Source organism: Typopeltis vanoorti, chromosome 20 (assembly GCF_054136105.1).
Source record: "Typopeltis vanoorti isolate ZY-2024b chromosome 20, IOZ_Tvanoo_1.0, whole genome shotgun sequence".
Taxonomy (NCBI): Eukaryota; Metazoa; Arthropoda; class Arachnida; order Uropygi; family Thelyphonidae; genus Typopeltis; species Typopeltis vanoorti.
In genome coordinates, this window is record NC_143568.1 from 66,742,062 (window position 1) to 66,767,659 (window position 25,598).

Genomic DNA, 25,598 nt, shown 5'->3' on the forward strand with positions numbered 1-25,598 from the left:
TTATGGTAAAGGTATAATGCTGAGTTCCAAAGAAATAGTGCACTGTCCAGAATGTTCAGATACCTCTTGGAGTTCAACGTTTGTGGCACCACAAACAGAAGCCAAACCAGGAAACACAGGACCATACCATCACACCGTTACTTCAGAATGTTATAGTTGGGATTAGACAATCTGCTCGGTAGAAGGTGTAGCATAATTCACTGCTCCAAACACAGCTTTCAAACACTTCTACATCCCACTGTACATGCTCTTTCTACCACTTAAGACAATGTTGCATGTTGTTTGGATAATGTGGGGCTTGCGTAGTCTAGTCCTACCATGGAAATCCATGTTGTGAGCTTTGATTTTGAATGTTTGTGCAGATTCGAATTCCAGTCAATGCCCAGCTGACATACTGAATACATCTGTATTCAGTGTGTCATGGCATGATGCACCTTGCTCATGGATGTGTCCATTGACTTCTTTCTAAGCAGTGCGTGTGCATGCATCTCAGGGCTTGCACTGGCCATGAGCACATCCCATAGGTGGCAGATAGGGGGGAAATCCTGACTACCATCCGTTGAATATCAAGGCATCTCTGAATCTGTTGAATAAAGAGCCATACACCAGTGGTTTGGGGACTGGCAATCCCATGTGTAAATATTGCCATTCATCAACTCTCAGTGGGCCATCATGTTGGAGGCTTAATGGATTTTTTACAACACTCGAAAAGAATTAAAATAGAATTTAATACTATCGGTCGCTTACCGTCGGAGATAGCCAACAACATCAGACTTGACGTAGCCAACATCCTCGCTCATTCTTCGCCTCCAAAAAGCAACTTATCATATGCCCAACGCATGGCTCTCCTGAAACTACGCAAAGAAAAAAGTATCATCAACACCAGAGCGGATAAGGGTAATGCCACCGTCGTTCTTAATACCAGTGAATACAATCGTAAAATGAACATTATCCTCCATGATCGCGCTACCTACATCCCGCTAGAACACGACCCCACAAAAACACAAGTTAAGATATTAAAAATCTTACTTAAAAAAGTAACCTCCTGGCCCTCTGACGTCACGAAAAAACTTAAACCTTTCCGCTCCCATCCCCCCTGAATATACGGTTTACCAAAAATCCACAAACCCGATTCCCCACTCAGACCTATAGTAGATGCCACCAATGCACCTTGCTACAGACTGTCCAAACAGCTGGCCAACTCTCTGACCCCCCCTAACTGGAAGGTCCACTTCCTATATAAAAAACTCAACCCACTTTAAAGCCTTCACAGAAAATTTAACCTTGAATAATGCAGACATATTGATAAGCTTTGATATCTCCTCTTTGTTTACCAATATTCCCTTAACTGACACCTTATCTCTCTTAGAAAACGTTTTTCCCTCTGACATCTTAGATCTCTTTTCCTTTGCCATTAACTCTGGGTATTTCTCTTGGAAGAACAAAATCTACAAGCAGATAGAGGGAACTGCCATGGGTTCCCCCTCTCACCCCCCCCCTTGCCAATTTCTATATGGAAGATTTTGAAAAACGAGCCATAGACTCAGCCCCACTCAAACCTTCTATCTGGCTAAGATATGTAGATGATGTGTTCTCTATTTGGCCTCATGGCCCAGACACGTTAGACTCCTTCCTCAGTCATCTTAATAGCCTACATCCAAGAATCCAGTTTACTATGGAAAAGGAAAAGAACAACTGTTTACCCTTCCTAGACACCTTAGTCACATGCCTGCCTAATAACACACTTGCCTTCACTGTATACAGAAAACCCACACACACAGGCAGATACATTCACAAACTCTCCACCACAACCACCCCTCACACCAATATGGCATCATCAAAACTCTTACTAAGAGAGCCCACAATCTTTGTTCCAGTGGAACCGCCCTTACTACTGAGCATAACCACATACACAACACTTTCCTTTCCAATGACTACAGCGAACACAGTATCAAAAAAAGAATCAGTTCCTCCCCTATTCCCTGTCCTTCTCATCAACAAGATTTTAAAAATGCCATCACCATACCCTACATCTGTGGCACATCTGAAAAAATAGCCAAGATACTAAAAAAGTACAACCTACACACAGCATATAAGCCCTACCGCAAACTTGCTACCCTTATCTGTTCTATGAAAGATCAGCTCCCTCTTCTCTCGCTACCTGGAGTTTACAAAGTACCCTGTTCCTGTAAGCTGGCGTACTTTGGACAGACAGGCAGATCAGCATCCATCCGCCTGGAGGAACACAAGTCTTACATCTGTAAACACAACTATGGCCATTCAGGCTTGGCTGACCATGTTATGGACACCACCCACAGAGTATCATGGAAGAAAACCACCATGCTCCACCACAGCAAATTCAAGAAAGACTTTTCTTAGAAGCAGCAGCAGCTCTCAGAAACCAACCAAATCTTAATATATTTATTAAGATTTGGTTGCATTAAGCTTCCAAAGATTTGGGAAACACTCATCACCAGAGATCCCACCTTACATTCCAGGCCACCTACTACCGCCCTTAGAGGGCGCTCCACCTAGACAGGACTTTAGTGTCACCCACATTGTTGGGCTTAGTATTGTAAGATTTGTGTGTGCATGTTACATTAATTGTTTTTGTAATCCCCGTAGATGTCCTAGTGACTAGGGCGAAATATAGGAAATATTAAATTCTATTTTAATTCTTTTTGAGTGTTGTAAAAAATCCATTAAGCCTCCAACATGATGTCCTCACAGCACTTAAGCTTCTACACACGGAATCTCAGTGGGCCAGTCTGGTGAATTATAGCCCAAACTTCAAAGATTAATCAAACAGAAATAAAATGGCCCTCATCCCCAAAGGCCAGATAGTTACTACCTACAGCAGCAGGCATTTAAAGATGAAAGCAGAGGGTGCTAGGAATTCCTGGGTAACCAGATAATGCTGCTGTTGGAAACTAGACCTTGGATCTTTAAACTGTAGGACTCTGAGCAGTGAAGCATGGCTAACTGAACTAATTGAAGAGTTAAAGCAAATAAAATTTGACATTCTCAGAAGATGTGAAGTTAGATGTAATGGTGAAGAAATTCTTCAATTAAAAAATGGAGAAATACTGTATTATAGAGGCCAAGATAAGGAAAGAATCAGTGGAGTTGGATTAACAAAAAATTGAAGAACAAAGTAATAAAATTAACAGTATATCTAAATGAATCGCAAGTATTGTTGTCTTAATCTCAAAAAGATACATTCTTAAGGTCATACAAGTGTATGCACCAACAATAAGTCATACTTATAAAGAAATTGAAGACTTCTATCATGATGTATCCCAACTAAAGATCGGTACTATCAACATAAGAAGCCTGAATGGCAAAGAAATGGAGCTAGCTGAGGAATTAGATAAGTAACAGATCGACATAATAGGGGTGACTGAAATAAAAAAGACAAAAACTGGTGAGATCTTTCTGGGCAATAAATACAAAATGGCAATTCAGGCAATGACAATCAAGGAAAAGAAGGAGTAGCCATAATATTCAACACAAAATACAAGGCTAATCTTCTTGAATGGCAGGCAGACTCAAGTAGAGTAATGTGGGCAAATATGAGAATAGGGAACTGGACAATGAGACTTATTTGTGCCTATGATCCTACAGAAGGTTCTACTAAGGTAGAAGTGGAGGAATTTTTTGAGGCTTTAGAAAAATCAACTGACACAATGAAAAAGGAAAAGTTGGTCCTTGTTGGGGATCTAAATAGCAGAGTAGGAAATGATTGTGAGACATACAAAAATATTTTGGGAAAATTTGGAGAAAAGAGCAAAGCTAATAATAATGGCAAATATCTGTTGGATTTCTGCTCAGGACATGGACTGGTTATTACTAACACCATGTTCCAACATAAAAATGTGCACAAATTCACATGGGGAGAAGAGGCAAGGAATAAGAAAAGTCTCATTGGCTATGTTATTGTTGATAGTGATGTTTTCTCCCTGGTGCAGGACACCAGAGTGTACAGAGGATTTGAAATTGGAAGTGATCACTATTTAGTCTTGAGCAGGATAAAATTCAATTTCATATTGAAAAGAATAACATGTAAGAAAGTTTTAAAGCAAATAAAAATTGAGCAGCTCTCAGATGTGAACTGTAGTCTAAAATACACAAACATAATTGAAGAATGAAAGAGTGTGAGAACAGGAATCAAACCTTGGAGATTCAGTGACAAGCCTTGAAGAAAGCCCTGATTGATTCAGCTAGAGAGGCATGTGGTGAAGTTGTCTACAAGGATAGAAAAATTAGAACTCCATGGTGGACACAGGAAGTTAAAGAGGCAGTGAAGGAAAAGGAGACAGCATATCAAAAGTTCCTGGCAAATAAGTCAGCTTGTGCTCTTAGAGAATACAGAGACAAATGCAAGAATACTAAACACTGTGTAAAACTAGCTAAACAAAAGTCATGGGAGACATTGGCAAGAATATAGAAAATAAATATCAAGAAGGTGGCAAAATATTCTGGAGGTTGTTGAAGAAGCTTAGGAATGGAGGAAAAAGTGATGCAAAAGGAGTTAGAGATGATAAAGGTGACATGAAAACAGGAGAAAAGGATATCCTTGAAGTATGGAGTAATTACTTTGAAAAACTGCTAAATGAAACAAGCAGTGATGACAGCACGGTGGTAAAAAAACACTGACCAGGCATGCAGTCAGGAATACATATCCATTCTTGAAGTAGAAAAAGCCATCAGAGGCTTGAAATATGGAAAGGCAGCAGGAGTAGATGATATTTGACCAGAAATGCTGAAGTATGGTGGTATAAAGGTCTTACAGTAGCTGCACTGCATAGTTCAGAAAGCCTGGACAGAGGGAAGAATTACCGATGATTGGAGTAGAGCTCTCATAGTACCCATATATAAAAAGGGAAATAAAACTGAATGTGAGAATTACAGAGGTATTTCCCTAATGAGCATTTCTGGCAAGATCTATGCAAGTATACTTGAGAAACGGTTGAGAAGAATTGTGGAAGAAAAGCTGGGTGAAGAACAAGCTAGATTCAGGCCAAATAGAGGCTGTCAGGATCTGATCTTCACTTTACGACAAATAGTCGAGAAAGCATGGGAATATAACAAAGATCTGTATTTAAGTTTTGTCGATTTGGAAAAGGCATATGACAAGGTGCCAAGAGAGAAGCTATTCAATACGCTACAGTTATATGGTGTCAATGGGGCATTATATTAAGCAATATTTAGTCTTTATTTGAGTTGTAAGTCAGCAGTTACAATTGAAGGAAGTACAGGAGGATGGTTTAATGTTAAATCTGGTGTGAGACAAGGATGTACATTATCCCCTCTGTTATTCATTATCTATATGGATCACATTATGAAGGAAAGTGGTATTAAACATGATATCAAAATTGGAGATGTTAATGTCAGCTCTTTGCTTTATGCAAACGATATTATACTTCTAAATAAATCCACTATAAGTCTGCAAGATTCTATGACTAAATTGAATAACTGTTTTAATAGATATGGTATGAAGGTCAGCAATAAAAAGACAAAGACAATGAAAATAAGCAGAATCATTGAAAATGTCAACTATGTTGTGAATGGAGAACCTGTGGAACAAGTAAAACATTTCACCTACTTAGGCACGATTTTTAGTGAAGATGGTAAATTAAATATAGAAATAGACAACAGAATGAGCAAAGCTGGTATGGTGGGAAGTCAATTGAATAAATTCATATGGAATAAGAGAGAGAAATTAGACAATAAATTAGCTGTATACAAGATAGTGCTCAAAATAAGAGAAATTGGAACAATAAATTAGCTGTATACAAGACAGTGCACAGTGCTCAAACCAGTTTTAACTTATGGATCTGAGAGCTGGGTCAGAAGTAAAACACTTGACCAAAGACTAGAGACCAGAGATACGAGAGTCCTGAGAAATATTAGAGGCATGAACAGATGGCATCAATGGCAATATCATATTAAAAATGAGGATATTAGGAAAGAACTTGACATTGTCAGCAGCCAGGAATGCGTTAGCAGAGCTAATATCAGGTGGTATGGTAACTTAAACAAAATGGACAAAGAAAGATTAGCAAAACAAGTGTTCTCTGCCAGGTTGGCAGCAAAACGACCCAGAGGAAGACCAAGATATAGGTGGATTGATACAGCACAAAGTGCCTTAGACGATAGAAATATAAGATTTGATAATGATAATATTGGAGTCTTGACAAGTAACAGACTGATTTGGAGTTAAATTGTAGATAGGAAGTTAGTAATGATGTAATTTTTTCATATAGTACTATCATATCCTGTACACCCCTTGAGGGTACATGGCAGGAATATTTGATGATGATGTATCCCAACTTTAATGAATTGTAATGGGAGACTTTAATGCTAGAATTGGTATATAACAATCAGATAAAAGCTCAATGGTAAATTTTGGATATGGTATGAGAAATGATAGACAAGCAAGGCTAACAGAATTTGCAGAAAAAGAAAATATGTACTTCATAATTTTTTTTTTTTTAAGAAAATATAGGAAATGGACACAGAAAAGTCCAAACAGAAAAACTAACGAAACTGATAAAAAAATCATCTTTCAGAACGTCTGTTAAGAACACCATCATTGGAAGTGACCATCATATGGTATGCAGTAAGATTCAAATAAACTGCCAAAAATAAAAAATATTTCCAAGATCGAAGAGAAACACAGATGTACACAAACTCAAGATTATTTTATTATTATTATTATTATTATTATTATTCAGGCCTCCAAAGAGGGCCCCCCCTGAGAAACACAAAGTCTATCATACCACTCTTTAAACTCACTGACCGTTCTCGCTCCCACCATTCCATCAGGCAATGCATTCCACAGCTCAACCACCCTCCACACAAAGAAACTACTCCTTACCCTCTTGCTCACAGTTTCCTTTCGTAACTTCCAGGGATGGCCTCTTGTCATCACTCCATCGCACTGTTCAACCAAGCGAAAGAACTCCTCAGTGTCAACCCTGTAACCACCTCTCAACAGTTTAAAAGTCTCAATCATATTGCCTCTCCTTCTTCTATCCACCAAACTCTGCAGTCCACATTCTCTCAGCCGATCCTCATAACTATCCTTGTACAGTCCTGAAACCATCTTTGTCATCCGTCTTTGTATCCTTTCCACAGTTAATTTATCCCCTTCAAATCCTGGGGACCAAATCTGAGAACAATAGTCCAAGTGTGGTCTGATCAGAGACTTATACAACGGAATGATAACCCTCTTATCTCTGCAGGTCAGTGTCCTTCTCATAATAGCAGCAATCCTCTATGTTACCTTCACCACCTTTGCAATATGTCCCCTAAACTTCAGGTTTCTATCAATCATCAACCCCAGATCTCTTGTCTCCCCAACTTCCTCCAGTATAACTCCTCCCATAGAGTATGAGTATGCAGCATCCCATCGATGTTTCCCAAACCTCAAGACCTTACATTTTGCTGCATTAAACTGACATCCCAATTCATTTGCCCAAACTCAAGATTAAAAAAGATATATTCCAACATGAACTAACAATGGATTTAAAAATTTTATTATAGATGACAATGCTGATCCATCAGAAAGTAATGAAATTATTACCCTAAACCTTTTACAATGCTCACTTGAAATAGCTGGTGCCACAGAACAGAAACAAGACAAAATTTCTGAAGAAACAAAACAGCTTATGAAGAAACAAAGAGAAATGAAACAAGCAAATAACCCAGAGAATAAAACTGAATACACTGAATTGTGCAAATCAATCAGAAAACGTATCACAGAAGAAATAAGAAAATTCAATTGTAAATTCATACAACAAACATTTGAAAACAACTGTAGTCTCAAAAAAAAGCTGACCATCATCTGATGAACAGCAATAAACTGATGGTTGCAGTCAAACTATAAGATGGGACCTTAACAAGAGATAGATATGCTACAGCAAAAAAAATTACAGAATTTTATTCAGCATTATATCAGGATGACGAATTAAATGAAGATGATGTTGAAAGTTTTTCCACTTGGTTAAACTATAAATTAAAGATGCCAAGAAATTATGTTCTTGGTTTCATTCTTTATCCAAGTGCAAGCAAACAAGTTTGCATGTGAAGTCACTGCATGACTGGGCTACTTATGTACAGGTTAATGACTTCATATCAATTGCCCTAGTATCCCAAAATACAATGCACATATCCTGAGACCTCAATAAAGGTCGAAAAAACTGGTTTGTGTAATGGCCCTTTCCATAATGCATAGCGTTATACATGGCCTTAAGGATATGTGCATTGCATTATGGGATACTAAGGCAATTGATGTGAATCATTGCCTCTATATACAAGTAGCCCAGTAGTGACGTGACTTCACTTGCAAAATTTGTTTGCTTACACTTGGATGAATAATGAAACCAAGATATAACTTCTTGGCATCTTTAATTTATAAATGAAGAAAAAGAAGACAACTACGAAATAACTGAAGTGCCACAGATTCAACCAGAAGAAATTATGTGGAGCATCCAAAGCTTGCAAAATGGAAAAGCTGCATGTGAGGATGAGATTATAGCTGAACTTCTAAAAGCAGGTGGGGAAATGATCTACAAAATCTTAGAAAAACTATTTACCTTATATTTGAAGAAAAATGATGTACCAAGGAATGGAAGAAGGCTACCCTAATTCTGACACATAAAAAGGTGATGTAGAAGACTTGACAAACTACTGACCCATCAGTCTACTATCAGTTGTTTACAAAATGTTTACAAAAGTATTGGGTCATAGACTTTTGTACAACTCTGGACATTATTATTATTATTATTATTCAGGCCTCCATGGAGTCAAAAGACCCATCGTGGGAGGTCCTTTCTAAGAACATAAAGTCTGTCAAGATTCATCGAGGGGAGGTCCCCCTTAAGAAACACAAAGTCTATCATACCACTCCTTAAACTCATTGACCGTTCTCGCTCCCACCACTCCATCAGGCAATGCATTCCACGGTTCAACCACCCTCCACGCAAAGAAACCACTCCTCACCCTCTTGCTAACAGTTTCCTTTCGTAACTTCCAGGGATGGCCTCTTGTCATCACTCCTTCTCACTGTTCAACCAAGCAAAAGAACTCCCCAGTGTCAATCCTGTAACCACCTCTCAACAGTTTAAAAGTCTCAATCATATCACCTCTCCTTCTTCTATCCACCAAACTCTGCAGTCCACATTCCCTCAGCCGATCCTCATACCTATCCTTGTACAGTCCTGAAACCATCTTTGTCATCCGTCTTTGTATCCTTTCCACAGTTAATTTATCCCCTTCAAATCCTGGGGACCAAATCTGAGAACAATAGTCTAAGTGTGGTCAGGCAGGCTTTCGAAGTGGCTTGAGTACAATGGACCATATTCAAGTCATACAACAGATTATCGAATGGTGTAATGAATATCAGTTACCATTATGTCTTGGTTTCATTGATTATGAAAAAGCCTTTGATTCAGTAAAATCTTGTGCAATACTTAAAGCATTACGAAACCAACAAGTGGAGGAGCCAAATGTCCAGACCATAAAATCAGCATACACTGATGCAACAGCAGCAATTTATTTCAATGGAAACATCTTTACTGTGGGAATACAGAGAGGTATAATACAGGGTGACAAAACATAGCCAAAATCACAGTGTGTCTAGAAGAAATATTCAAACATTGATTGGGAAGAGAAAGGTCTGAAGATAAATGGAAGATATTTAAGCCATTTATGCTTTGCAGATGCGCATGCATTACAGACCCGTATCCATGAACTTCAAATTACTAGCAAAACAACTGGTCTAAAGATAAACCTAAAGAAAACACAAGTTGTGCTCAATAGCTATGTCTAATCAGAAATAATAAAAATCAATAATGAAGAAATTAAACAAGTAGATCATTACATATACTTAGAACAACAGATATCAATGGAACAAAATTTAATGGAAATTAAAAGGTGCATAATGCTTGGATGGTATTTGGAAAATTACAGTCAATATTCAAAAGCCAGCTACCATTATGCCAGAAAAGAAAAATATTTAATCAATGATATATATGTATTCTTCCTATGTTGACATATAGTGGTGAAACGGACATTAAATGCAAAGGAAATTCAAAAATTAAGAACAACACAATTTAGTATGGAAAGAAGTATGCTTGGTATCACAAGACTGAATCACAAAAGGAATAAGTGGATAAGAAATCAAAAAAAAGCCTCTGACATCATAGGCAGAGTGAAACATCTGAAGTGGTATGGGCTGGGCATATTGCTTGAAGACAAGTTCAACGACGGACAAAAGAAGTACTGGATTGAATTCCACAAGAGGAAAACAACAACAATGCCGACCTAAATCATGGTGGTCATCAGATTTGTTGGGTTGACATGGGAAAGGACAGCCATGGACATGCAATTTTTGAGAAATCTTGAAAAGGCCTTCATCCAACAGTGGATTAACAATTGTTAATAATGGCTGATGATGATATATAGTACTGATAGTACTGAACTAATTCTATTATTAAAACACTTAAGGAATTGAACAACGTCGTTAAGAATATAAATTAAATTATACTTTAATAAATATTTCCGATATTTCGGCAACGTCACGTTGCCATCTTCTAAAGGAACTTACAAAAAGAAGGCACGTGCATGTAGGCACTACAACACAGTAACTGAGAATGAAGAGATGAAGCTATTGTTCTCCTAAAAGCCCTGATGGTGCCCTCTAGCAGGCTAAGTAGGTGTTCTTGGTCATTGGGCTGAAGGTCTGCTGATGTAAGCCTCCCAAATTTGTTGAGGTTTGGAGAGTTTCTTAGGGCTGAGGCTGATTCCATAAACAGTCCTTCGAATTTGTATTTGCTGCGGTGTATTACTGTAGCTTTCTTCCACCGTATTCTGTGGCGTGTATCCAGAGCATGGTCTGCAAGACCAGAATGGCTGTCCTTGTGAAAACTTATGTAGTCCTTGTGTTCAGAAATTCTGATATTCGCTGTCCTGCCTGTTTGGCCAAAGTAAGACAGTTTACAACTGCAAGGGACCTGGTATACACCAGATAGGTCTAGGGGAAGTGGTTGGTCTTTAGTAGATCGGATAAGGGATGCCAATTTTCTGTAAGGCCTATAACAGGAGGTCAGGTCATGTTTTTTTAAGATTTTGGTAATCTTTTCCGAGATGCCTCGGAAAATGGTGATGGATTTAGAGTAATCCTTGTTGTGGAGGGGGGGGGGGAGGGGGTCTGTGGTTTGTAGGTTCTAATATTTTTTGGATTTTTTGGGGGGAGTAGCCATTGGTTGAGAAAGTGTTGAGGATGTGATTTAGTTCAGTGTTTAGGGCCAAATCGTTTGAACAGATTAGTTTAGCTCTGTTGTATAGTGTTTTCACCACTCCATATTGTCGTGAGGGGGGGGGGGATTGTTGGTGAACGTATCTGCCTGTATGGGTGGGTTTTCTGTAAACTGAGAAAACCAAGGTTCCGTTAGGCTGGCGGGTGACTAGTGTGTCTAGGAAAGGGAGATTGTTGTTTTCCTCTTTTTCCAGGGTGAACTTGATTCTGGGATGTTGGTTGTTTAAGTGTGTTAAGAAGGAGAGGAGTGTTTCAGAGCCATGTGGCCAAATAGCAAACACATCATCAATGTAGTGAAGCCACATGGTTGGTTTCTGTGGGGCAAAGGTTAAGGCTTTTTCTTCAGAGGTCTCCATAAAGAAATTGGCCAAGGGTGGGGAGAGTGGTGAACCCATGGCATTCCCCTCTATTTGTTTGTAGAATTTTCCCTGCCAAACGAAATAGCCTGAGTTCATTGTGAACTGAAATAAGGCTGAGATATCAGGAGAAAATTTAGCTTGGATTAGCTCTAAAGTTTCCTTGAGTGGGACATTTGTGAATAAAGAGGAGATGTCAAAGCTGACCATTATGTCAGTACATTGGAGTGTAAGATTTTCTATGCTGGCTTTGAAGTGGGCTGAGTTTTTTATGTGTGATGGTATGTTGCCAGTATAGTGTGTGAGCTCTTTGGCCAAATGTTTAGCTAATTTGTATGTGGGGGAATCAATGTCATCCATTATGGGATGTAATGACACATTTTCTTTATGTATTTTGGGGAGTCCGTAAATAGGGGAGGTATAGAGTTAAACAGCTTTAATCTGTTGGTAACTTCTACAGGCCAAGAAGTGACTTTTTTAAGGAGCCTGTGAAGTTTTCTAATTTGAGAGTTGGTGGGATTGTATTCGATAGGGAAGTAAGTAGCCCCTTTTCAGGACTTTTAGGAAGCATCAGGACTTTTAGGAGACCAATAGCTTCATCTCTTCATTCTCAGTTACTGTGTTGTAGTGCCTACGTGCACGTGCCTTCTTTTGTAAGTTCCTTTAGAAGATGGCAAAGTGACGTTGCCAAAATATTGGAAATATTTATTAAAGTATAATTTAATTTATATTCTTAACTACGTTGTTCGATTCCTTAAGTGTTTTAATAATGTCTAACCAAAGTATAAGCCTGTCTACGAGAACTGAACTAATTCAGAAGATGAGGTGCCGTAAATTGCACAATACCCATTATATTTTGGAAATGACTCCACTTTTCCTACATAGTACAGAGATTTTGAAGGTTGTTGTTGTTTTGCAAGTTGGTTTTAGACTATATGTGCATCTCTAATTAACTAAAGAAAATAACAGTAAAATTACATAAACCTTTTCATGACGTAAATCAGCTTAAGGCAAAATTCCCATCCACCTGAAATACTAGTCTTCACTTTATTTCTCCATACTAGTATATTATTTTTTATATATATTTAAAAATGTATATATTTTTAAATATATACATTTAAAATTATATATTAAATGTATATATTTAAAATATACCAATACATTTAATATATAATATTAAATGTATTGGTATATACATTTAATGTTATATACCAATTACATAACATTAAATGGTTATATTTAATGGTTACATTAAATATAACCATTTTTGTGAAGCGGGCCTCTCAGATCATGCACTCAATACCTTACACCAAATCGAATGGAAAAATACCTGCTCTTTACACCATACTAAAACCTGGTATGAAAGAAAATTTATGGAAGCCTGTGAAATTCTGATAAACCACCCAAATATCAACAATAATGGTGGCGTGAAAATTCCAAGAATCTGGATGACACACATGCAGCCCATCTAAGACGTAGTATCCAGCATACATCAGGACTCTGGCAACCTTCAGCCAGTATTGGAAACCATTCCATACCAACTGGTTGGAATGTATATGTATGATCATGGTGTTAATATATATATAGCATGATCATCACCATCAAATTCCTGACGTACCCTCAAGGGATGTACAGGATATGATAGTACTACATGAAAAATTTACATCATTACTAACTTCCTATCTACAATTTTCCTCCAAATCAGTCTGTTACTTGTCAAGACTCCAATATTATCATTATCAGATCTTATATTTCTACCGTCTAAGGCACATTGTACCATATCATTGTACCGTAATATATATATATATATATATATATATATATATTTTTTTTTTTTTTTTTTTTTCAGAATTCATTTTTACTCGGTTGGAATATTATGAACAAACTTTAATGACTGATACCGAGAGATAAAAAGATGACATGATATATTTGAAAAGATACTACTAGTACACTAGTTTCGTTGAATTGATCAACATCTTCGGGTATCACAATCAAAGAAGTACATAAAGAATTACAGAGACTTAAAATTGTAATAACAGAACAAGCACAAAAAGACAGTAGCTTGTTTGAAAACAAAATGCGAGCTTGAATTCCAAACAATAAATGTTAAAGATACCAAGCTATTGCTTACTTGGGAAATGGAGTAAAACTAGGTTTAAAATAGCTTGGTATCTTTAACATTTATTATACCCAAGGTAAAATACTTTCTACATTTATATCTCCTCCTGAGATGTTTATTTAATAAGGTTAAAACACCTTATGGTAACTGTTCTGGTAAAATACTTATAAGCTCTGTTTTACTAAATTCTTGGTATTTCTAGCCTGGCTCCCACTGATGAGACCTCAATAAAGGTCGAAACTGGTCTGGGTAGTGGTCCCTTGCCTTTAATACATAGCATCATACATCTCCCCCAGGAGATGTGCTTTGCATTAAGGGTAAATATTAAGAATAGTGATCAGAGCTTATCCACCTTTTACCATGAGTTGCCTTGGTCTTGCACTACGTGTGGGATCACCTAGACTTGCAATTCTTGCAGGCGCAAACTTGACTTACTTGTCTGTTTGCTTACTTGGGAAATGGAGTAAAACCAGGTTTAAAATAGCTTGGTATCTTTAACATTTATAACATTGTGAAGATGGGTCAGGATCTCTTTATGCACCTTCCTAAAAGACTGCAGCAATCACATCCACTTAGTTATCCTCCTCCTACCTTATAAGATGTGATAATATACTGGACTGTAGTATACTGTGGTAGTGCCCTTTTCACTACACAGTGTTTCCAGTCAGGATCAATATTGCAAAGTTCCTGGAAGTCTTTGGTGATGCTGCTCATTGCCTTCTGGAATGAGTTTTGTACTGACTTCAATGGATGCTCTTCTTTTTCATTCTGTTATTGTGCCAGTTCTTCTAGCTCAGGGGTGAGCAAACTGTGGCTCCCAAAGCTACTCTGTGTGGTTCCTGAGACAATACTGGTTTTCATTGCCATTCTTTCTAAACTTTTATATTAATAATCAATAGTAATATAGTATGTACCAATATTAGGATATTTTATTTTGTAAATGCTTTAAAGATAAGTAAAAAACATATATTTTTAAACTTTATATTTTTAGCTTTTAAAGGTACCAGCCAAAAGGGTTGTTAATGTGGATTTTATTATCGTATTTGGTTGGTAAAAAGTGTTTTGACATTTTATGGCTTGTGTCGCTCCAGCCAAAATGAGTTCTGAAAGTGACTACTATGATCGCTGCATTACCTACCGCCTCTGTTGCCTAGACTCTGCATCACCACTCTTCATGCAGTACACACAAGTTACGTGTTTGTGGTGGTAGCGGAACATAACTAGTGAATTTTAGTGTAGATAAGTACTTTTTGGATTAATAAATAATTAAGATTGATTTTAGTGAAAGTTATAAAACCCTTGTTTAAAATGACTGAGCAACAGAAGAGTATAAAATGGAAATACGAACGAGAAATGAGAGTGTTTAACCAACAATGAGAGGATGATTTTAACTGAAACAATAAAAATGAAACTTAGAAACACGTTATAATGATTTTGAGAATAGGTTTGAGAAACTAAAAAAATTAAAGCCATGTTTTGAATTTCTTGTGAATTCTTTTGTGATTGATGTCATCAACGATGGATGTTCTGTTGTTGCACCTTTTACCGTGGATGTTGCTTCAATAGAGACAGAGCTTATTGAACTGCAGGAAGATGCGAGTTTGAAGCTAGTACATAAAAGCTCATCTGTAACTGACAACTCCCATCTATAACTGACAACTCTCTGGGAAACAAATCCTAGAGCAAAGCATCCCAATCTTCAGAAAACTGGCTTCCGACTACTCTCTGTTTTTGAGACAATTTACTGCTGTGAATCTCTTCTCTGTAATGAAATTTGTTCAAAACATCGTGTTATCCTCACTAATAGCCACCTCACCGAGCTTCTTAGAACAGCTTTGACATCCTACCAGCCAGATTTTAAACTATTAACTGCACAAATGAAGAATCAATCAAAGCCTTCAATGAATAGAGAATAAACATATTCTTCTTTGGTGAGTAGGACTACTATATAGTTGTATTTTTTATTATTTTTAAATACAATTTTAAAATAATATTTTCTGTGGCTCTTGAACATTCAAAAATGTATCATATGTGGCTCTTATTACTGAAGAACTTGCCCATATCTGTTCTGGATCTTCTCTTGAAAGAGACTAACCATAACTCTCCAGCAGTTCTCTTACATCTTCTACATCAACTTTATCCAAGCCAGCCGCCTCGTGAGTAAGCCTGATAACTTACTGAAGAGTCACCTCTTGAGCTGGCTCAAAGTCCTGAAAAGTTGACAATAGTAAAATCAAGCTACAGCTTCAGCCAGATTCCATTCATTCAGGATTGTGTTGCTTCATTCCACAGATAATATGGACACCTCTGAGGATGTCATAGGACTTCCATTACTGCCTCACTGTCGTACTAGAATCCTCTTGCAAAACTTCCTGGAAAGTGTGAAGGTAGTATGCCTTAAAATTTGCAATTATACTACGGTGTTTGGTGAAAAGTAGACGACTTGAACATGTTTAACTTGATATTACTGAGGTTGGGCAAGGAGGGGTTCTAAGAGACATCCAAAACTAGAAATGCCTTGCAAGGTACATTATTCTCCTTGCAAAACAACATCACAGTTGAAAAAATGAAAAAAAAATTTTTTTTTTCAGTTTACCCACCAGATTACAGACAGATGAGTTTCACAATATGATTCATCATTTGTGCAATCTCAGGTAAATGATACCGAGTTCAATGGCAATTTAGCTGAGTTAATCAGTATGTGGAATTATAAAGCAGATGATTATAATAGTCTTAGACGTAAACTTGGGGAAGTTTCGTGGAGGGAGGAATTGGAAAGGCGGGATATCATTAGTGCTTGAGAAATTGTGAAAGAATATTTGTTAGTAGCAATGGTAAGCTGTATTCCACGAGTGAAGAAGAGGACATAATTTGGAGTAAAGTGGATGACAAACAATATTAAACAGGAGCTACATGCAAAAAAGAGGCTATGGAAGAGATATAAAGAAACAGGTGAAGAGAAGATGCATGAAGAATATAAGACACAGGCCAGAAGAGTGACTAGTATGGTAAGGAAGGCGAACCTGGAATATGAGAAAAGATTGGCCCTTAGATCCAAGGAAAATCCTAGAGAATTTTTTTTAGCTATGTGGCCAGTAGGAGGAGAAATGACTGAAGAATGACATTGTGGGATAAAAATGGGAATGGAGTGACTAATGCAGAGGATCTAATGCAGAGGAATAATGGAATTGTTCAATGAACACTTTATTGGAGTATTTTATCCTGGAGGAGTCAATTTGAATATACTAGAGGGACAGAGCAGGTTCGAGGTTTAGAGGTGCAGGGGGAGAGTGTGTTCCACATACTGAGTACTCTGGATGTTAGTAAAGCTGTGGGACTGGATGGTATTTCACTACGAGTTTTGAGAGAATGTGCTAAGGAACTGACAGTGCCCTTGACCTGTCTGCAGGAAAGGTGCCCATGGAATGAATGGAAGGAAGGTAAGATAGTGCCATTGCATAAGGGCGGAAGCAGACTGGAAGTGTCTAATTATAGGCCAGTTTGTGTGTCATCAGTAGTTAGTAAGATCTTGGAGAAAGTAGTGAGGGACCATATACAGCATTGAGCAGATGAGGGTAATGTTATCAGTGAATATCAACATGGATTTGTGGAGGGGCGCTCTTGTTTTAGCAATATGCTAGCCTTTTATGATAAAGTTACAAGAGCATTAGATGGGGGAAAGGCATATACTGCCATTTTCCTAGACTTAGCAAATGCAATTAACAGGGTGCCACATGATAAGCTGATATTCAAGTTGCAGCACATGGGTTTGGATGTCAGATTGGCCAACTGGATTCAGGATGGCTGTCCGATAGGTATCAGAGAGTTGTGTATGGTGGAGCAATATCAAAGAGGCAGAAGGTTACAAGTGGGGTTCCACAGGGCTCAGTACTGGGACCTATATTGTTTAAACTTTATATCAATGACATTGTCCGTGGATTGCAAGGGGATATTCGGTTGTTTGAGGATGATGGGAAGCTGGGAAGGGTTATTAGTAATAGTGCAGATGTGGTAGCCCTGCAAGAGGATTTAAATAAGCTAGATAGATGGGCAAATGAATGTCAGTTTAATGCAGCAAAATGTAAGGTCTTGAGGTTTGGGACACATCGATGAGAAGCTGCATACTCTATATGAGGAGTTACTGGAGGAAGTAGGAGAGACAAGAGATCTGGGTTTGATGATTGATAGAAACCTGAAATTCAGGGAATATATATTGCAAAGGTAGTGAAGGTAACACAGAGGAGTGCTGCAATAATGAGAAGGACACTGTGACTTGCAGAGATAAAATGATTATCATTCCGTTGTATAAGATTCTGATCAGACCACATTTGGACTATTGTTCTCAGATTTGAAGGGGATAAATTAACTATGGAAAGGGTACAAAGGCAGATAACAAAGATAGTGTTGGGACTGTACAATGTTAGTTATGAGATTCGGCTGAGGGAGTGTGGACTGCAGAGTTTGGTGGATAGAAGAAGGAGGAGGTGATATAATTCAGACTTTTAAATGTTGAGAGGTGGTTACAGTATTGACACTGGGGAGTTCTTTCGCTTGGTTGAACAGCAGGAAGGAGTCGTGACAAGGGGCCATTCCTGGAAGTTAAGAAAGGAAACTGTGAGAAAGAGGGTGAGGAGTGGTTTCTTTGCATGGAGGGTGGTTGAACCATGGAATGCATTGGCTGATGTAGTGGTGAGAGCGAGAACGGTCAACGCATTTAAGGAGTGGTATGATAGACTTTGTGTTTCCTAGGAGGGACCTCCCTTGATGAGTCTTGATAGACTTGCGTTTCTTAGAAAGGACCTCCCATGATGAGTCTTTTGATTCCATGGAGGCCTGAATAATAATAATAATAATATGGTACATCAACAATAGGTTTCAGCTTTAAAGTCCCCAATGCATTACCACTTATATAGAGAGTTTAGTGATCATTTGATATCTTGAATCAACTTCCTCTTTAACATTTAGTTCATTGTTTGAACTTTAAGAACAATTTTCTGATGCAATAAAAGATCCACTTCCACATTCTTCATTAAATTCATTAAACAAATTCCTAGTGTTATCTCTTACAGGGAAACTGTTAATTCATATTATCAATTCATAACACATGCAATTTTTTCCATTCTCTGCAGCAGTTCCTTATGAATATTCCATCTTGGAAACACTATTATGAACTGGTGATCTGAAGGACTTCATGAAGTTGGCACATAAGAATAATAATTTTTTTTTGTATAATTAACAGATATTAAACAGCATATTTAATAATTATGGAGATCATAAATTCATGGAACTTTTTAATTGTTACACAATACATTCTTCTATGACAATAATGATAAATAGCACTTCAATGATACTGTATTTTAAGAAAGGCTTTCCAAAAGTAATGACTCTATTGTGATAACTCCCCATCCTAAAGAATTATGTCAATGAAATAAAAACAAAAGACAGTTAGATGCCTAAACCTCATATTTTTAAACTATTTCTCACCATAATGGAACAGCATGGATTTGCTAAAGGGTGTTTTAGTAATCTACTTACTTATTACAATAAAGTGACTGCTTTCTTGGACAGAGGAGAAGTAGATTACACAGTAATATACTTGGATTTCGCAAAGGCTTTTGATAGAGTACCTCATGATAAGTTGAGAGTCAAACTAGAGCAGATGGGGTTGGATATTAGATTAGTGCATTGGATTGGAGACTGGCTATCTGATAGATATCAACAAGTTGTGTATGGGGGTGCAATATCCAGGAAAAGGAAAGTCACCAGTGGAGTGCCTCAGGGGTCTGTTTTAGGGCCATTACTGTTTAATTTGTATATTAATGATATTAATGATAAGTGAATATTTGGATGGAGATATTCAGTTGTTTGCAGATGATGCAAAGTTGGGACGAACCATAAAGAGTAATGAAGATGTTGTGGCCTTGCAAGAAGACCTGAATAAATTGAGTGATTGGGCACGGAAATGGGGATGTGAGTTCAATGTTGCAAAATGTAAGGTTTTAAAATTTGGAAAACAAAGATGGGATGCAGAATTTATGCTTGGTGAGAATATATTGCTGGAGGTAGAGGAAATAAGAAAATCTGGGGATGATAGTGGATAAGGATCTAAAATTTAGGGGACACATTGCCAAAATTGTGAAGACAACACAAAGGCTTCTGGTAATGATGCAGAGGACACTGACGTGTAGAAGTAGGGAGATTCTTGTTCCATTGTATAAGGCTTTGATTAGGCCGCACTATTGTGCCCAGATTTGGTCACCGGGTTTTCAGAAGGATGAAGAGATGTTGGAAAGGGTCCAAAGGCGACTGACTAAGGTAGTTTCTGACCTCTGGAATGTTGAGTATGAGGAAAGATTGAGAAGATGTAATTTGCAGAGTCTGGTGGAGAGAAGGAAGAGAGGAGATATGATAGAGACCTACAAATTGGTAAGGGGTTGTTATAAGATCAATGGTGGAGAAGTTCTACAGAGAATAGTGGGAGATCAGGGGAGAACCAGAGGTCATCCCTGGAAACTGTATAAAGGGAGTGTGAGAGGCAGGTTTTTTTCGTGCAGAGTTGTGAATGATTGGAATGCCTTGCCTGAGGGTGTGGTGTCTACAAGGAGTTTGAGTGTGTTTAAGACATGGTATGATGAGATGTGTGTGATAAAAGGACCTCCCAGATGAGTCTTTGACTCCATGAGGTCTTGGGGTAATAATAATAATAATCTCACTTTTCTCTACTGTAACAAGTCTTCAGAACCATTAAATTAAAACTTTTCAGGTTCTTTTTGGAACCATTTTCTCAGCTCCAGTTTACCTTATTTGTTATTTTTACAAAATAGAAACTCTTCAGATCTGTCTGTCTTCGATTTACAAAATAATCATAAGTTCATTGGAGCCAAGTCCAAGCTGTAAGAAGAATGTTCTACAACTTGAAATCTGACCTCTTCTGATAGCTGTTGAAGTAAATGTACTTGTATGCATCTCACACTGTTATGCTGCAAAGGCAATGGCTATACACAACAGAAAATGAACATGATTAATTTTGTTGTTTCAACTTTCTCCTAGACTCCACATAATACTGCAAATTTATTGTCTTTTTTTTTTTTTTTCCAGTGCAATCGGTGAATGACACCTTGTTTGTCCAAAAAATTGTCAGCATGCACTTGCATTCTGTCTATCTGCTTGTAAGGTCGAGTTCTGAATTTTCTGGGACTCAGTGAGGCAAGGTGGCAATATACCAGAGACTAAAATTTTATTTCAAGATCATAACGATGGACCCAATTTCCAACCATAGTTATTCTGTGAAGAAAAAGCACTGACTTCCTTTGGAAGCAAATGGGAACAAATTTCTAGGCTTGTCTTTTTCCTTCTGAAAGTGAAGTAACAATGCATCCAACATATGTCCACTTTATTAAGCCCAAGTCTGTAACAATATAACTGATTCCAGGTAATCTAACATTCAATTTCAGATCTAGTGATCTCTGAGTTATTTGCTGCTAACTTTCTTTGATTAACTGCTCAGCTCTCTGCTTATAGAAATCATCAGATGTACAACACTCTCTTACACAGTAGCTGAACCATAAAAAACTTCTAATCAGTAGTGAATTTCAACAGAATTCACATTTTCATGCATCAAAAATTAAATTGCTTTATACACTTAAACTTGTAAAGGACTCATCCATTATGTACATATACAATAGAATGGCAAATACAAGTTCATTTGTACACCACTGTATGGTGTACAAGTTCATTCGTTCCTCCACTGTACTTGTACACCACTTGTGCATGTACTTGTACACCACAGTACTTGTACATACCACTGTATGGTGTACAAGTACTTCGTTCCTCCACTGTGGAACTTTGTTCCAGAGTGGAGGAACGAAGGAACAAACAAGACTAGACATATTTCAAGGTACTCATACTCATTTTGAAAGTAACCTATATGTGCTGTGCACATAGGTTACTTTCATAATGTATCTCTTATTTATGCATAACATGCCAAATATTATTGATATAAAGACAGGATATTATGCCCTTCAATCAGAAAAGACTTGAGTTTAATCCTCTTCATGACACAAAGAATATTTGTAAACAAAGATGAGTAGCTAATCTCATCCAGAGGTAGGAAAGAGGCAGAAAATATATCATTGGTGGTGGACAATAGATGCTGTTGTGTGTTGATGGTAATAATGTCATTGTGTGTTGTTGGAGGATTAAGTAATGAAGATCTGTTCTTCGACAGTTACCGTTTAATTTGTACATTAATGATATAGGAAAAGATCTGAGAGGAACTGTTCAGTTCTTTTTTCCTTTCTTTTAGGCTTGCACGGTGATCCGAATGCATTTTTGGAAATTATGGAGACAACTACCGTGTTTGAATAAAAACTTTAGTTTACTATTACTAAAATTTTACAATTCGACGTTTCGACCTTTATGTCAAGGTCATCTTCTGGAGCGTACAAATATACACACGAAACAAGCTATACTACAATCATACTGGTTCATTAAAGACACTGACTAACCGCTACCACAATTGTTGGCCTGACCTCTGGTGAAAAAAAAATATATATATATATATATATATATATATATATATATCAACGCTAGAGTCCTATTATTTGTGTTGTCTACTATATACATATATTAACATCAATTCCAGCCAGTTGGAGTGGAATGGTTTCTAATACTAGCGGATTGGCTAGAGTCCTGACTTATGTTGAATCTTTCATATTAGGTTGGCTGAATGTGTGCCATCCAGATCCTTGGAATTTTCATACCATCTTTATTGTTGATATTTGGGTGGTTTATCAGGATTTCGCAGGATTCTTTAAATTTTCTTTCATACCATGTTTTTGTGCGGTGTAAGGAGCAGGTGCTTTTCCAGTTGATTTGGTGTAAGGTGTTAAGTGCATGGTCTGAGAGGCCTGCTTCACCATAATGGTTATATTTAATGTGTCTAATGTGTTCTTTCTAATTAGACACATTAAATATAACCATTATGGTGAAGCAGGCCTCTCAGACCATGCACTTAACACCTTACACCAAATCAACTGGAAAAGCACCTGCTCCTTACACCGCACAAAAACATGGTTAGAAAGAAAATTTAAAGAATCCTGCGAAATCCTGATAAACCACCCAAATATCAACAATAAAGATGGTATGAAAATTCCAAGGATCTGAATGGCACACATTCAGCCAACCTAATATGAAAGATTCAACATAAGTCAGGACTCTAGCCAATCCGCTAGTATTAAAAACCATTCCACTCCAACTGGCTGTAATGATGTTAATATATGTATATAGCAGACAACACAAATAATAGGACTCTAGCGTTGATGTATATATATATATTTTTTTTTTTCACCAGAGGTCAGGCCAACAATTGTGGTAGCGGTTAGTCAGTGTCTTTAACGAACCAGTATGATTGTAGTATAGCTTGTTTCTTGTGTATATTTGTACGCTCCAGAAGATGACCTTGACATAAAGGTCTAAACGTCGAATTGTAAAATTTTAGAATAGTAAACTAAAGTTTTTATTCAAACATGGTAGTTGTCTCCATAATTTCCAAAAATGCGAACTGTTCAGTTGTTTGCATGATCCAAAGTTGAGTAAAGCATTAGTTAATACAAATGATGTCAAAATTTTGCAGGATGATTTGGATAGATTGGCAGACTGGACAAAGGAGAATGGATGTCAGTTTAATGTAGCAAATCATAAGATTATGAATTTTGGGCTGAAAAGATTACCAGCTGTATACCACATTAGTGGAACTGCACTCTAGGAAATTGATGAAGCCAGACTTGGGAGTGTTAGTGGATAGGGAGTTAAAGGTTAGGGGGCACATATATCACAGGTGGCTAAAGCAGTTCATCAGATTACTTGGTTACTGAAGAATACTTTGACAAGCTGAGACAATCAGGTTATTGTTCCTCTTTATCGAACCTTAATAAGACTACTGTGCACAGATCTGGGTGACAAGGTTTCTTGGTGAGGAGGAGATGGAGAGGATCCAGAGGCAAGTAACCAAGATGGTAGCAGGTCTATGGAATGAACCTGGGGTTACAGAAACTGGTGGACAGGCAGAAAAGGAGTGATGACAGGATTGAGACATACAAATTACTGGGATTTTTTTACAAGATTAATTCATAGGAAATTTTTGAGAACGTGTCTGATGGTGGGAGAACTAGGAGCCATCCATAGAAATTGAGTAAGAGTGTAGTTAGCAAGGGTGTTAGAATTAGGTTTTTTTCTTGGAGTGTAGTGAATGAGCTGAATAGGTTGTCAGAGTGTGTTATGGGTTTCATGACTGTGAATGAGTTCAAAGCAAAGTATGATAAATACTGAGCAATTTTGGATAATTCTTGACATGATGTTTAGGGCCCCTCTTGAGTCTAGGGACTCAAGTCTAGGAGTCCAGGGACTCCTTGTAGCAGCCTGTAATAATAATAATAGTAATAAAAATATCTACTTGTTCTTCCCCCATTCTACAAAAAATTACAAAGAGGAAAGTTATAAAATCCACAATCAGATATAAATATTTCTGGATTCTTTCTTTCTCTCTCTCTTTCTAGTCTACTTCAGTGAACATCAACAACAATAACTTACCATCAGGAGGCATGGACACATTACAGATATACCAATCACTACTCCCTGCATCGTTGACTGCAGCAAGGCGAAAGCCATAAGTGATCCCTGGCAAAAGATTGGTAACTGTGTATGAGGTCACATTTGGCTGAATAGCATCTTCAACTGGATTCCAAGTTGAGTTTGTGCCAAAATTCTTCATCTCAAGCAGAAAATGCAGAACAGGAAGGTTTCCAAGAAACACCACATTCCAGTGTAAAAGGACGGTAGTGGAGTGCTCTACTTCTGGGGGATCAAACATTACAACAGGAGGCTCTGCAAATAAAGTAGTAATAACTGCAACATTGATTCAACAGAATATCAAAATCAAATCATATCAAAATGCACTCAGTATTCTTTTTAATTATGTAATGATTCAACAAAGACTTGTCATTTTTAAGTGCTTCTAGCAAAATGACTATAGTATATTTCATTAAATAGCATCATCACAGCCAAATCATAAATGAGTTAAATGTATTCAAGAAACAAAAATCAATTTGGAAGAAAATGCACACACACACACACACACACTGAATAATGCACAATATCACTTATTCTCAAGTATGCCTGCATAATTACTTGGAACACTCAGTAGGAAATTTTTCCTACTGAGCATTCCAAGAAAGAGTTATGCAAACATACTTGACAAGGTACTAAAGAAAATTGTGGAAAGAACATGCTGGATTCATCCCAAAAGAAGTCAAGATCAGACTTTTATCTTAATGCAAACATTTGAGAAACCATGAGTTTGTGAAGGGCAAATCTTTCTTGTGGAAAGAACATGCTGGATTCATCCCAAAAGAAGTCAAGATCAGACTTTTATCTTAATGCAAACATTTGAGAAACCATGAGTTTGTGAAGGGCAAATCTTTCTTCATCAATCTGCTTACGTTTTATGATAAAGTGATGAGTGTGTTGGATAAGGTTTGATAGCTTACCATATGACAGACTGGTGTATAAGCTGCAGAAGATGGTTAGATGGATTGAAGATTGACTTTGTAAAAGATACCAGCAAGTTTTGTATGATGAAAAGAAAGGCAACCAGTATTGTCTTCGGCCTCTACTGTTAACTTATTTGCTAATTATATTTACTATTATACAGGTATCTCCATGGAGTCAGAAGACTCATCGAGATCCATCATTCACACAATACCTATCATACCTCTCCCTAAACTCCTTCCCTAATGAAGCA

General features: G+C 37.4%; 1 protein-coding gene across 1 annotated transcript in view; it reads left to right on the forward strand.

The window, feature by feature from the left end:
• The window catches only part of LOC150095530 (receptor-type tyrosine-protein phosphatase epsilon-like), an 858,461-nt gene that overhangs the window by 370,829 nt on the left and 462,034 nt on the right, over positions 1–25,598 (forward strand). Inside the window, exon 5 of the mRNA XM_090410701.1 lies at positions 14,790–14,848. Coding sequence (XP_090266827.1) covers positions 14,790–14,848 — 59 coding nt within the window. The remainder of the gene's footprint in view (positions 1–14,789; positions 14,849–25,598) is intronic.